At 38.7% G+C, this 15,637-nt stretch overlaps 2 protein-coding genes and 1 long non-coding RNA gene across 3 annotated transcripts in view; 2 read left to right on the forward strand and 1 right to left on the reverse strand.

Annotated features, from left to right (window-relative positions):
- LOC149043375 (C-type lectin domain family 4 member A-like) overlaps nt 1–1,019 on the forward strand; it is a 4,405-nt gene extending 3,386 nt beyond the window's left edge. The window contains exon 2 of the mRNA XM_089209577.1: nt 202–1,019. Within this exon, the coding sequence (XP_089065703.1) occupies nt 202–630 (429 nt within the window). The 3' untranslated portion in view covers nt 631–1,019. The remainder of the gene's footprint in view (nt 1–201) is intronic.
- Nucleotides 1,020–1,822: 803 nt separating this feature from the next.
- On the forward strand, nt 1,823–11,202 carry LOC149043376 (C-type lectin domain family 4 member A-like). The gene is made up of 2 exons (XM_089209579.1): nt 1,823–2,268; nt 10,391–11,202. The coding sequence occupies exons 1-2, from the start codon at nt 1,927–1,929 to the stop codon at nt 10,817–10,819; spliced, it is 771 nt and encodes a 256-aa protein (XP_089065705.1). The 5' UTR covers nt 1,823–1,926; the 3' UTR covers nt 10,820–11,202.
- Nucleotides 4,312–5,972, reverse strand: LOC149043377 (uncharacterized). Its single transcript, XR_016187718.1, has 2 exons — nt 5,419–5,972; nt 4,312–4,397 (listed from the first exon to the last, which is right to left on the reverse strand). It is a non-coding gene; the product is annotated as an uncharacterized LOC149043377 (long non-coding RNA).
- Nucleotides 11,203–15,637: the final 4,435 nt, after the last annotated feature.

Genomic DNA, 15,637 nt, shown 5'->3' on the forward strand with positions numbered 1-15,637 from the left:
ATCGGTGGAAATAACATTTCCCCTCCACTTCTTTTTATCATAGGTATTAAAAAAATTATTTGTTATTTAAACTAGCACATCACTCGAAGATAGTTTGTTCAGATCATTAGATGTCACGTACAGCCCTTTATTGTTTATTGTTATGATAATATTTTGGAAATGACATGATCTGATTTTTTGTCAACTTCTACTTACCAATAGGATTGCCCGCATGGTTGGTTTCGTCATGAGAATTCATGCTACCTTATTCATAACACTCTCACGCCAAGATGGAACGATGCACTCACGTTTTGTCAAAATCACCGGGCACATCCGCCGATAATCAAATCTGCCGATGAGAACGACTTCATATTTCGCCTTATAATGAGCCAAGCAAACGGGAGAGATCTTCGTGCATGGATTGGACTGAACAGAAAAATAAACGATAAGTTTTACTGGGTGGACGATACTCCATTAGCGGGCCGGTTCTCAGCATGGGCGCTGGGAGAACCAAACTACCTTCACGAAAAATGTGTCTTTATACGCGTCAAAAAAGATCGACAAAAAAATTGGATCGACTCTCCTTGTACTTATAAAGGTACACCTTCGTTTCCAGCCCCAGTGGTTCTGTGCCAAAAAGGTATTTTCTGACTGTTGGATTCCTTGATTGTTCACCTCAGTTTATGTAATGTTCACGTTATGTTCCCGAGGTTAAAGTTTGTACGCTGCTATGAGTTATGCTGTCATCGTTTCATAACAGCCTCTCGTATGATAAAGGATTTCTAAGTTTTTATCAGTTCCATCGTTCGTCAATCTTGTTCGTCGTTTCTTGGCATTCGAAAGAGACATCACATTTTAACATATTCTGTGTTTAATTGAAGCCTGCTTACATTAAGTTCGATTGAAAAGTTCATTTGCATGAACGGCATATCACAAAATTGAGAACTCATCTATTGCAGGTAAAGAATAGTGAAATATATAGCAAAGTTTATATTTAGATTAATCATGCTAAACAAATAAAAAAACTCTCATTACTGAAAGAGTATAATTATTATTTTTTGTTACCGCTGATGAAGCAGCTCAGGAAAATGACCTGCATTGACATAGGGATTACGAAAGGGATTGCGTGGTTTTCATGCAATCATTGAGCCTGCACCCGTACATTAGGTGAAAAGTTTTTAATTGCATTGTCCTTCGCTTTCGAGTTCCTCTTTTATTGGGTGCATTTTATAAACCGTGAAATATCTGGGTTTTCTTTTTTTTTTTTTTTTATAAAGATATAGCTCTAGATACTTAAAGAAAAAAAATACTCGGGTATGGCCTGTAAAAGGAACAGTTTATTAGTCATGTGCCGAGAAAGAGGGAAAGAACATACTCACTTATCTGACAACGGTGCAGTTCGCTTGTGTTTTTGTTTCTCCAGACAATAAATTGATGCCCACCGTCTGGATCACTTATCATGCCACTGTGGAAGAAGAACTAATGGAAAACTTAAGTTTATGGCACCTGCATATTCATAAGACTCGCCAGCCAGCTGCATAGGCGCTCACCGTTCGTGTCTTAACTATCTTTATCTCTTTCTGCTCGTTTCCTTGTTTTAAAACAAAAAAATAACGTGAGTTGAACTTAACGTCACAAAGAACAAGTTTACTACGCAAAGACCAAACGTTGTGTTTTGAGCGTTCTTTGTCCGTGAGCAATATAGTAATTTGATGGCAGCTTTTCAACATCTGCACCCTCGTGTTTGTCATATTTGGTTGTGTTTCACTGAAAGTCAATTTTAAGTTTTTTCAAATGCTAATATTTCAGCAAACAAACTGAAAATTTAAGCTCAGACACCTCTAATAAAGCATTCAATCTGTCACATATCGTGAAGAAGAAAGAATCACCTTCTCTCCCCTGTAACCTAAAATCTCCATCAACACAGATAACGTTCTTTGGTTGCAGATGGCTCGGTGGAAAACCATACTTTTATTATTGTTAATTCAAACTCCATCAATTTCCGCTACCAACGATAATTTCGACTCAACGTCATCTCGTTCCTCACAATTCAGACAATGGGAGAGCAAGCAGCTTCTGGGATACGTTTTCAAAAGGTTTGACTCTACAAGTTTAATATCGTGCGCTCAACAGTGTCTGAGAAGCAAACGTTGTTCTTCAACAAACTTCAAGTGGTCCTCCTCTAAGAAGGACGGCGAAGGAACTTGTGAGCTGAACGACCACGATTTTTCCTTTGTTAAGGAAAATGTTAACTTTATCCATCAGGAAGATGTAACGTTTTCCATGAAGGTAATTCAAATTTTAGTTTGGGTAAAGATTAAGGCGAACGTTGATCAGTATTGTCTAATATTTTAATTTAAAAAAATTCCCCTTGTTATATTCTTCAAATCATCGAGAACTTGGACAACTAAAATTTTGCAGGGCTTAACTTCTCCAATTTTCCTATGAGACACCAATTGGCATTTGTTTATATAACCCGACGTATATGCTATATTCTAAAGTATATTGTACATTATTTTTTACGACAGGCCAAACCATCATTTTTATCAGATAATTAAGGGGGTTTGCCAATTTAGGACTTCCATAGCAAGCAGCTGATTGATGTTTACACTCAGAAAGTTCGGATCTCTTTAAGAGGCTCTCTCTCTTATTTCCACCCGGTCAATTTTGCGTCAAAAGTAATTTTGCCTGAAACTCTGTCAACAGAAAGACTTTACCTAGGAAAGAACTAAATTAGATTTGGTTTGATTCGAAATAATTTTTTGACTGCATTAGGGACCATAATTATTTCATAATCCGAAGGGACCGTCGCAACGTCTCGAAAATTGAAAAATAGGCATTTTGTAACATTGTAAAATATTTGATTCGCATAGTTAAGCCCCAGAATTTATATCAGTTGCTTAAAAACTTCTCTAGTTTGCCAAGAAAGTTAGAATTTGCCCTCTCGATATTTTTGAAAAGGCGAATTTTAGCATATTCTGACCACTAGAAATCTCCATCGGCCGATGGCCGTAAATAACCTTGATTTAGACGTTAAGTTTTTGGGATTTGGGACCTGCTTGACGACTCTATCCTACACAGCCGTTGAGTTTAGACCTTTATAGTCAAAAATGTACAAAACCCCTGTACGTTTTTGATTTTTCAAAAGTGATGACCGTTTGAATCAGCACATGTACGAGCATTCGCGATTTTTTCACCTAAACCAAAATCGAACCACTGGAGCAGATTTCGTCATAAATACAGCTTATCTTCGTCGCATCTTGGGTTTATGTGAAATTTCAGATATTCCTCGCTCCCCAAACTGGTGAACTTTATGATAACTCCAGCAAATAACCCCAAACTCCAGCGGTCGGCATCTATCGATACTCTTCTTTGACTCGTTGTTGCGAACCATAGTTAGTAGGGGAGACTCTCCTCTAGTCTCCTCTACTAACTATGTGCGAATTAAACTCGAAAACTAAAGCCATGTTTCGCGCTTAATGTCCCGTTGGAACTTTGGGTTGTAGCTGCATTTTCTTCAAGAATCAGTCATAGCACTCCACTTGTAAGTCTATGTGTCGAAGTTTGGGGGCTAAAATTTGGAATTTAAAGCTGAACGATCGCAGTATCGTGCATAACAGAGGTCCGTATTAACCATTACGGGTGAACCCGTTGTCCCTCACACAGAAAGTCAAGGTGTTATGGTGACACCAAAAGAGTGTAAATTTATGCAGCTGTGTGAGCAACATTTTAGTGTTTCATCAACGCTGAAACGGTGTTCTTTTACACCAAGTGCAAATTCGTTTTCTTGTCATGTAACTGGAGTGTAACTATACACCACAATGGTGCTGACTTATCACTGTTTTAGTGTACTTTAACTCTAAAAGAGTGTCTCTTAACACTGAATTGGTGTAAAATGCGTTGCAGCTGTGCCAACATTGAGACGAGGTGATTTTACACTGTTATGAATTTTACACTCAATTGGTGGTGGCACTTCCACTAGTGTTATAAAACAACACCCTTAACTCCAAAGCTACGAAGACATTTGAATGCGATGGGGTTCTCTTGTTCTCACCTTTATTATTTGCAATCTCAAACTCACCAACGAAACAAAAAAAAATAAAGCCTTAGCAGTTTAGTACGTTCAAAAATTGCAATAATTTTGTTGGCAGTCTTGCGCTATCATAAACTTTTAAAATGTATCTCTGCAAGAAGAGATGCACATTTACACATTCTTTTGGATACTACACATAACACACAAAATACAACAATAAAAAAGTAATCGGCGCCTCTGTGTGCCCCCCATTTATCTTTATCAAGAGCTTCTGCTCCCCACTGATAAAGATAATTTTTGGGGAGCGTAATTTCCCCTCAAATACGATGAAGGGAGGCATTTCTGTCCTTGCCTCCCCGGCCACTTTTTTTGCTTCAGGAGCATTCTACAGAATAAAATAAGGAAACAAAACTGTATCAGTCACTTATTCTATGGTTAAGCAGTGCCAAAAGGAAGGCTGAAGGCAGTCTTTTATAGTGAATGCTTTGCCTCCCGCTCTATAGAATTGTAAGACAAGCAGATAAGCTTTTCCGGACAAGAAACTCCAAAGAAAACTAGTAGATTTAAGTGCTTGAAAGAAGAAATAATGTTTGCCTCATGTTCTATTTCTGCTTATAAGACAGCAGCATGGAACTGCTTCTCAGCAACAGGTAACCCTTTGTAGGAGGCAAGTGTTACTTGGCCAAACTTTCCTTCTCCCAAGGTAGCATTTGAATCCTGCAATCCAAATTTAAAATTTCCCCGGGAATATCCAGTAGTGTTTTAATGGGAACAACACCCTTTGAACAGTCATCGCTTGATTTCTTTTCTAGAGACATCTGGGACTGATGTGCTTTTCTTTTTCTCGCTCTGTTTGGCGCCACATTTGGTAAAATTTATCCTTCTTTTTTTCAGTGTAAAGCAATTTCTCTTTTGCCGCCTTTCTTTTGTATTTTTCTTGTTTTAACTCTTGAACTGCATTTTTCTCCAGTTTCCTTTTTTCTGTCCGTTTTCTCTTATTTCTAGCTAATCTCTGGCGTCAAGGTAAGTAGACACTCACAGGCTATAGAAAAACTGTCGGTAAATTTGTAAAATGAAGGAGTGATTAATTGATAGAATTCCTAGAGCAGCGAAGTGCTACTTTAAGGGAATTTTTAAAACTCTATGCCTGAAAATGGTTCCTACGTCAGCATAATGAGCGTTATTACGAAATATTGCACAAATCTTGCCTTTAAAGGAACAAGTTAAATCGCGAATATACAAAATTGAAAAGACGAACCGCAAACGGCGCTCTTTGTCTTATCACCTAATATGCCTTAGATATATAGCAGAACTTAATTGGAATATTGCGTCATGTATCTGTTACTGTCATGTTGACTCAGGCAGTTTGTACTCTAGTTAGTTTGTAGTCAACTATAAATCGTTACCTTTTTTCGCCAGAGCTATATCGTTTGAATCGTCCAGGTTTTTGCTGCAAGTTGGTGTACCGTGCGCAAGTGGCTCATTCTCCGCAATCTCAATGGTCTTTCCGGGCAACGGAAACGACGACTGCTCGCTCGCTTTGAGCTTTTCGATCTTGGCAAGTAGTTTAGCACGGACACCCGCTGGGGGCATGAGGCTTTTCAGACAGTGTCTTCGTTCATGCAGAATAGAGTTTCTCCATCAACTAACTCGTCTCTTGATGTTCAAGAAAAAGTAAAAACCAAACAGAAAAAGAAGCAAAACAAGCAAAGAAGATAAGAACTTGAAAATAAAGTATTCATAACCATCAAGGTGATTGTCATTTGGCGCCAAATTGTATTTTCGGTTAGTGGAGAAGATACGTAAGTGTCACGGTGCATTTCAAGCAAATTTTCCCAGAGAAATTGCACAGTCGTTTGAATTCGTATCTTCAAACAAATGAAAAGTTATCTGGAGTACATCTACATCAAACGCCCTTACTGGTAACAGTTTGGAGTTGCCTTGGCCTGTAAAAACTTCATGAAACGTGACTACAATGGTCTGAAATAATTGAATAAGGAATTGTCAAGGGAAATTCTAGGTTGCGTGATGTGTCGTTCGTGCAGCAAATATTGTGTGTGGGTGTAAATTACAGAAGTGCTGATCGGTCTTTAATGAGGAACAGCTGTTAAAATCAAGTTGACAGGAAATAGCTTGGGATTTTAGTAAATCACGAATAAGTAATGTCAGTCTTGGATTTAAGTAGTTCAAGCGTGTATTTCGGTTGTAATAGCTGATAAATATAATCACTATCTTGTAACAGAAGACTGGAGAACGATTGAATGTAGAAAGTTCGGATACTGTAGATCGTAAATAAACGCAAGAAATCGGAAAGATACAGTCCTATTGACTGTCGAACAGAAAGTCCATCTGAGAAAGTCCATCTGAGGTTAGATGAAGCCGGTTGCTCTCACAACAGCTCCCTAGTAACCGTTGTGAGAGATGTCGCAAAAGGAGTTGGGGTTGAAGTTCATAATTATCACTACTCGGAGCCGCAGTCTGGTAAAGACATTTGCGATCGTATCCTCTGTCCAATGAAATCCTCTATTCGTGCTTGCTGCAACGAAAGGCACGATGTTCTAACTGCCGTGGACATGAGAGATGCATTGACGCAACACCCAGTGAAGGGAACAACAGCTGCAGTGAGCATAGTCGACGAATCAAAGCACACTCTCCGTATAAATAAGATTGAGCATTTTGGTAGCTTCCACAACTTCGAATATGGAGATACCGGTCTGAGAGTTTGGAAATTTTATGGCATCGGTAAAGGGAACTACATTCCATATGACGTAATTTATATCAAGCACGAAGGTCAAACGTCCCTTCAAACCATAGTATCTCAAGGAATTTATGATCCTCCTGAAAAGCGTGTGTTCAAGGGTCTTTCAAAGGGCATCAAGGAAACAGAGAGTACAACGCCATTGTTTGAATGCTCTGTTCTTGGATGTGTTGAAGTGTTCGAATCGAAACGTTTTCGCAGCTAGAGCTGCACCTGGACGTTGGAAAGCATACAGTCAGCAGGTTAAGCCAGTATGATGCAATCAAAAGGGACTGGGCCCTTAAATTCTCGTCGATAGATACCGCTGGTATCGAGTGTTCGAGATGTTCGTTAGATTCCAGTACACCACTCACTTCTTCCGGGGATACTTCGCCTCACTCGTCTCTATGAACAGAATGGGTCGTAAGCCAACCAAGGGGCAGCGTTAGATTTTCAGAAAAGGTAAAAGAATATTTAACGGCACGGTTTACACTTGGAGAAAAAACTGGGCGAAAGAAATTCAATGTGGTTTTGTTGAGAGCCATCTGTAGTCATTTTGAGATCCCTGTAAAATTGAGAGACAAAAAACAGGTCCTCATAGAAAAACTGTCGGACGTGATTAGTGATTGTCAATGTGTTTTTCAGTAGACTTATGTAAACAATGTCTTATACGATGGCTGAAAGTGTAGAATATGCTCTACAGATGCAAACTACCTTTAGTTCCGATATCAAGTTCTGACGGCGTTGTTATAATGTAATATATTATAATATCTAGCAGTCAGGGAAATGTTTTGATGAAAACGACTGAAAATTTACCAAAAGCAACACTTATAACATATGTTCATACGAAGCATGTGTCAAGGTTTTTATCACGTTGTTAGCCAATTTCTCCGGCTATTGACAGGTTGCTGATCTGTGGACACAATCGACGCGGAACCGAGAGAAGCAAGCTCAGGATATTTGAAATTGATTTATTAATTATATGATATTAAACTCCAGGTAAAAGCATTTATTCTTTTCATCCAAAATTTTTCTCCCCAAATATTACATTGGGATATAAATTGGAATACAAAACAAAACCATACGGCAGAACGTACGGCACAAGCTATCAGCGGTCTTCTCTTTTGCGCGGACCTTTGTGAGAACAGTATAAAATCGATCTGGATCATCGTGATCTAAATTTAAGCGATTATTTCTTCACTTCAGAAGCCTAAAACCTTCATTTCCCCTCAGCTTCCAGACATGGAGACTTTATATTCTGATTTAGGAGAAAATTCAGCTCTGAAGCGATGTTAAATGGGTGATTCACCGCGAAATGTGGCCAATTTCGACATTTTTTCTGATACCACGAATCACTATGGACGCCGCCTACTTTTCGAAGGCAATACCTAGCTATTCATTGAGGTTATCATGGATTTCACCGGTTTGGTTATCAGAAAAATTCTAAAGTGAGCCATGAAGCCGGGCTGCAAAGCGGGTAAGTGTATTTATGACGAAATCTACTCCAGTGGTTCGATTTTGGTGTAGGCGAAAAACTCGCGAATGCTCGTACATGTGCTGATTCAAACGGTCATAACTTTTGAAAATCGAAAACGCACAGGGGTTTTTGCATCTTTTGAATATAAAGGTCTAAACTCAAAGGTTGTATAGGATAGAGTCGTCAAGCAGGACCCAAATCCCAAAACTTAACGTCTAAATCAAGGTTATTTACGGCCATCGGCCGATGGCGATTTCTAGTGGTCAGGATATGCTAAAATTCGCCTTTTCAGATATGTTGAGAGGGCAAATTCTAACTTTCTTGGCAAACTAGAAAGGTTTTTAAGCAATCTGATATAAATTCTGGGGCTTAACTATGCGAATCAAATATTTTATAATGTTACAAAATATGCCTATTTTTCAATTTCGAGACGTTGCGACGGTCCCTACAGACTGGGAAATAATTATGGCCCCTAATGCAGTCAGAAAACGATTTCGAATCAAACCAAATCTAATTTAGTTCTTTCCTAGGTAAAGTCTTTCTGTTGACAGAGTTTTAGGGAAAATTATTTTTGATGCAAAATTAATCGGGTTTAAGAAAGAGAGACAGCCTCTTAAGTTACCAGATCACGTTTTCCTGTGTTTATGCTAATTTAAATGAAATTTGACACAAAAGTCTCTTTTAGGCTTTACTTAAATTCTCAAAACGATTCTGATGTTCACAAGTCAGTTTCGGCCTTCGAATAATTCATGCGAGCCGATTTATTTCTGAAAGACTGTGCATGGCTGCCCACGATTTCAATCACTTATTATGCCACTGTGGAAGAAAAACTAATGAAAACTCAAGTTTATGGCGCCTGAAAACGATTTTGATGTTTACAAGTCAGTTTCGGCCTTCGGATAATTCATGGGAGCCAGTTTGCTTCTGAAACTTACTAATATTGGTAATATATTACTACAAAACTGTTTTCCTGAAACTGATTTATCAAAAGTAGATTTGTAACACGTACGCCCTGGACCCCAGTTGTTCAAGGGACGGATAGCGCTTTCCACCGGGTATATCGCTATTCAGCGGATAAGTGCCAACGAAACGTACTGCGCTATACAACGGATAGAGATTTATTGAGCGGATAGCTTTATCCACCATTTGAACAACCAGAGGCTAAAGGATATTTTTAAGTCATTTGGCTGGTTCCTAGTGGCTCACGACATCGCAGCCGTTGGCAGGTAACTTCGAATTTATACAGAATTAACCGATACATCATTGGAAACGAACAACTACCTTACGTACATTCAAATGTGCCAGTCATTGTTTAGAGACCAAAACAAGCACAGACAATCAGGAACTTTTGTAAAGCTTGTAGCTCGTTTCCTGTAATCTGATTGGTCGATTTTTTTGTAGTCGCACTTATAATAAATCTTTTTTCTTTATCATCACATACCTACGTGTGATTTCGGTGTTTTTGTTTTAATTGTGATTGATTTCCATCTTTTACCGGTCCGAAAGGATTGCCCACTTAATTGGATTGTTTTTGGACGCTCGTGTTTTCTACTTTTCTACACCCCTACCCCGAATTGGAGCGATATACAGAGTAACTGTCAAACGCATGGGGTACACCTACCCGTTCTTCATATCTACAGGATATTTTTCCAGTTGTCTAAGATTAAATATACCCAAGGTTAAAGCTGAGTGTTGTGTGAATATCGACTATACTGCATTACTCAAATTCAACCTGCAATAAGCTCAAACTACTATGCATGGTGAGAAACATGTTAAAAATCTATTGTACCAGGTTGTAACAAATATTTTAATCTGAGTTTACAAACGGCTGAAAGCAGGCAGTAAAAAGTGTAGCTTTTTCTGTTTGCAGCCAGTTTTCAATATTTGACCTGCGTAACGTCGTTAATGGCCTGTGTGCGATTTTTTAATTCGAAAATTGCCCAAGGATGGGATCATTCGGCCCATCGGTGGAAATAACATTTCCCCTCCACTTCTTTTTATCATAGGTATTAAAAAAATTATTTGTCATTTAAACTAGCATATCACTCGAAGATAGTTTGTTCAGATCATTAGATATCACGTACAGCCCTTTATTGTTTATTGTTATGATAATATTTTGGAAATGACATGATCTGATTTTTTGTCAACTTCTACTTACCAATAGGATTGCCCGCATGGTTGGTTTCGTCATGAGAATTCATGCTACCTTATTCATAACACTCTCACGCCAAGATGGAACGATGCACTCACGTTTTGTCAAAATCACCGGGCACATCCGCCGATAATCAAATCTGCCGATGAGAACGACTTCATATTTCGCCTTATAATGAGCCAAGCAAACGGGAGAGATCTTCGTGCATGGATTGGACTGAACAGAAAAATAAACGATAAGTTTTACTGGGTGGACGATACTCCATTAGCGGGCCGGTTCTCAGCATGGGCGCAGGGAGAACCAAACTACCTTCACGAAAAATGTGTCTTTATACGCGTCAAAAAAGATCGACAAAAAAATTGGATCGACTCTCCTTGTACTTATAACGGTACACCTTCGTTTCCAGCCCCAGTGGTTCTGTGCCAAAAAGGTATTTTCTGACTGTTGGATTCCTTGATTGCTCACCTCAGTTTATCTAATGGTCACGTTATGTTCCCGAGGTTAAAGTTTATACGTTGCTATGAGTTATGCTGTCATCGTTTCATAATAGCCTCTCGTATGATAAAGGATTTCTAAGTTTTTATCAATTCCATCGTTCGTCAATCTTGTTCGTGGTTTCTTGGCATTCGAAAGAGACGTCACATTTTAACATATTCTGTGTTTAATTGAAGCCTGCTTACATTAAGTTCGATTTAAAAGTTCATTTGCATGAACGGCATATCACAAAATTGAGAACTCTATTGCAGATAAAGAATATTGAAATATATAGCAAAGTTTATATTTAGATTAATCATGCTAAACAAATAAAAAAAACTCTCGTTACTGGAAGAGTATAATTATTATTTTTTGTTACCGCTGATGAAGCAGCTCAGGAAAATGACCTGCATTGACTTAGGAATTGCGAAAGGGATTGCGTGGTTTTCATGCAATCATTGAGCCTGCACCCGTACATTAGGTGAAAAGTTTTTAATTGCATTGTCCTTCGCTTTCGAGTTCCTCGTTTATTGGGTGCATTTTATAAACCCTGAAATATCTGCGTTTTTTTTTTATAAAGATCTAGCTCTAGATACCTAAAAAAAAATAAACTCAGGTGTGGCACGTCAAAGGAACAGTTTACTAGTCATGTGCCGAGAAAGAGGGAAAGAACACACTCACTTATCTGACGACGGCGCAGTTCGCTTGTGTTTTTGTTTCTCCAGAGAATACATTGATGCCCACCGTCTGGATCACTTATCATGCCACTGTGGAAGAAGAACTAATGGAAAACTTAAGTTAATGGCACCTGCATATTCATAAGACTCGCCAGCCAGCTGCATAATAAGCGCTCACCGTTCGTGTTTTAATTATCTATCTCTTTCTGCTCGTTTCCTCGTTTTCAAACAAAAAAATAACGTAAGTTGAACTTTACGCCACAAAGAACAAGTTTAGTACGCAAAGACCAAACGTTTGTGTTTTTACCGTTCTTTGCCCGTGGGCAGTGTAGTAATTTGATGGCAGCTTTTCAACATCTGCACCCTCGTGTTTGTCATATTTGGTTGTGTTTCATTGAAAGTCAATTATCATTTTTTCAAATGCTAATATTTCAACAAATAAACTGAAAATTTAAGCTCAGACACCTCTAATAAAGCATTCAATCTGTCACGTATCGTGAAGAAGAAAGAATCACTTTCTCTCCCCTGTAACCTAAAATCTCCATCAACACAGATAACGTTCTTTGGTTGCAGATGGCTCGGTGGAAAACCATACTTTTATTATTGTTAATTCAAACTCCATCAGTTTCCGCTACCAACGATAATTTCGACTCAACGTCATCTCGCTCCTCACAATTCAGACAATGGGAGAGCAAGCAGCTTCTGGGATACGCTTTTAAAAGGTTTGACTCTACAAGTTTAATATCGTGCGGCAACAGTGTCTGAGAAACCAACATTGTTCTTCAGCAAACTTCAAGTGGTCCTCCTCTAAGAAGGACGGCGAAGGAACTTGTTAGCTGAACGACCACAAGTTTTCCTTTATTGAGGAAAATGTTAACTTTATCCACCAGGAAGATGTAAAGTTTTCCATGAAGGTAATTCAACTTTTAGTTTGCGTAAAGGTTAAGGCGAACGTTGATCAGTATTGTCTAATATTTTAATTAAAAAAATTCCCCTTGTTATATTCTTTAGATCATCGAGAACTTGGACAACTAAAATCTTGCAGGGTGAAACTTCTCCAATTTTCCTGTGAGACACCTTGCAATTGGCATTTGTGTATATAATCCGACTTATGTACTATATTCTGTATTGTACATTACTTTTCACGACAGGCCAAACCATCATTTTTACCAGATAATTAAGGTGGTTTGCCAATTTAGGACTTCCATAGCGAGCAGCTGATTGATGTTTACACTCAGAAAGTTCGGATCTCTTTAAGAGGCTGTGTCTCTTATTTCCACCCGGTCAATTTTGCATCTAAAATAATTTTCCCTGAAACTCTGTCAACAGAAAGACTTTACCTAGGAAGGAACTAAATTAGATTTGGTTTGATTCGAAATAATTTTCTGACTGCATTAGGGGCCATAATTATTTTTATCCATAGGGACCGACGCAACGTCTCGAAAATTGAAGGCAGGCATTTTGTAACATTGTAAAATATTTGATTCGCATAGTTAAGCCCCAGAATCTATATCAGATTGCTTAAAAACCTTTCTAGTTTACCGAGAAAGTTAGAATTTGCCCTCTCAATATTTTTGAAAAGGCGAATTCTAGCATATTCTGACCACTAGAAATCTCCATCGGCCGATGGCCGTAAACAACCTTGATTTAGACGTTAAATTTTGGGATTTGGGACCTGGTTGACGACTCTATTCTACACAGCCGTTGAGTTTAGACCTTTATAGTCAAAAATGTACAAAACCCCTGTACGTTTTTGTTTTTTCAAAAGTTATGACCGTTTGAATCAGCACATGTACGAGCATTCGCGATTTTTTCGCCTACACCAAATCGAACTACTAAAGCAGATTTCGTCATAAATACAGCTTACCTTCGTCGCATCTTGGGTTTATGTAAAATTTCAGATATTCCTCGCTCCCCAAACTGGTGAACTTTATGATAACTCCAGCAAATAACTCCAAACTTCAGCGGTCGGCATCTATCGATACTCATCTTTGACTCGTCGTTGCGAACTAAACTCAAAAACTAAAGCCATGTTTCGCGCTTAATGTCCCGTTGGAACTTTGGATTGCAGCTGCATTTTCTTCAAGAATCAGTCATAGCATTCCACTGGTAAGTCTATGTGTCGAAGTTTGGGGGCTAAAAATTGGAATTTAAAGCTGAACGATCGCACTATCGCGCATAACAGAGGTCCGTATTAACCATTGCGGGTGAACCCACTGTCCCTTTTTTTTCTGGAAGGCCTGCAAGTGTAGTATGGCATGCAAGTGCTTTTTCGAAACCAGAGAGGCTTCAGTCTGTAGCGAGTCTTCAGCGAAGTTGATAAAGCTTTCAGAATGTAGAGGTGATATCAATGATCATCTACAAGCATGTTACTTAGGTAAACGGTACAAGAATATGAGCTTACCGTTAACTGGTCAGGGTTGCCACACGACCTTTCCCCTGATCAACTTGAAGAACTTTGGATCTGCGAAAAGCATAAAGGAAACATGGGTAAAAACTGGCGACCACGTCGCACTTGCCAGTACCTGCTGCACAGCGGCCGGAAAAAGAATCTAAATACTAGAAATGCAGTTCATCTCGACATGTCAAGGGAAATTACCACTATCTTTGTAGAACTCGTTCCAACAGTTTCCCGTAAGTATGATTTTTAGGTAAATTATAGGTTATCAACCAGGTATTGTCCTGAAATGTGAGGCAGGGTTTAAATATAGATGATATCTACACATATATTGAGGTGCGGTAAATGACAGAATTCAGTATTTTGAAATTTGATTAACATTTGGGCCAAAGCTCGCACACGAGTGGGTATAAAACAAAACAACTGCTGTGATTTCGTCCCAAGATACGTAGCGTGATACCACATGGAGGCCATATGGCAGCTAGTGTAACTTGATAAGTTAAATCACACTTCGACTTGTAACATTGCTCTAAAGCAAACTTGAAATCTACAACCTAAGTTTCCAACGCCACAAAATTGTAACGTTAGTCAATTATGTATATAATCGAGAAACACAGCAACTGCACTGTAAAATGCGTAATACATTGGGTTTTACTGCCCTACCTTATCTCTAACGTCTACATGTTTAGAAAAGCATTTTTCTATGTCACACACGCAAGGCGAGATACTAGATAAATAAACTTGGAAAGTAACTTGACACCAATGTTTACGCCGATGCAAGATAACATTCCTTTTGTTTTTTTTAGACATTTATACATTTACACAGAGCTCTTTTGTGTTATCGATATAAAAACAAGCAGGCATCGATTTTCGCCCTATTATCCCTAAATAGAGTTAGAGTCTAACAACCTTTGCGACACCCCCTATCCGAAATTTAAGAGAGTACCCAGGGTCACGTGATCATAGTGCAACAATTTTTATTTGTTATCTATAAGAATTGCTCTGCATATTATCATTTTGCATTATTGTTGTATTTCGTGCTTTTCAGTAATCTGCGTATCTTGTTACAAGCTTCACGAGATCAAACTCGCGGAGGATATAACGTTGTTGCAAGGGCAACGTCCCGATAAAAGTAACCAGCTAGAGGACGAACCTTATAGGTGATATAACGCTACCTGATCCTATAAATAAAGCAGACCATCATATGCATTGACACCTAAAGAACTTTTACGGACAAATGTTTAATTGAAAATGTTGCATGCAAGCAAAATTGTTGTCCTCGGCGTGGCCACACACTATAACATTTTGTGCAACATGGCTGATTTTGTGCAACGTGGCTGATTTTGTGCAACATGGCTGATTTTGTGCAACATGGCTGATGCAGCAAGCAAGTTATGTTTACAGGTACGTGGCCAAAATGGGCAACATTTTCGAAAAAAGTGACAAAGAGTGTTTTGGCTTTAAATTGGATGACCTAAAAAGAGAAAATGGTTGAGTAATGTACCATACAATTGCACGCGGTGGTGCTGATAGTGAACAGAACGGAATTTTTGCGCGTATTGCTGACGAAGAACTCATTCTCAAGTTTCTGCAGCTGCGCTATTGAGAGAAGCAAAGTGACCGGTACGGAGAAAGAGGGTTAAGTTGGCACATTAGTAGAGTTGTGTCTCGAAGCCAGTCTAACACGACGGAAGTCATCTCGTACGCTCA

Source organism: Pocillopora damicornis, chromosome 6, assembly GCF_964200805.1.
Source record: "Pocillopora damicornis chromosome 6, jaPocDami1.2, whole genome shotgun sequence".
NCBI classification, from domain to species: Eukaryota; Metazoa; Cnidaria; class Anthozoa; order Scleractinia; family Pocilloporidae; genus Pocillopora; species Pocillopora damicornis.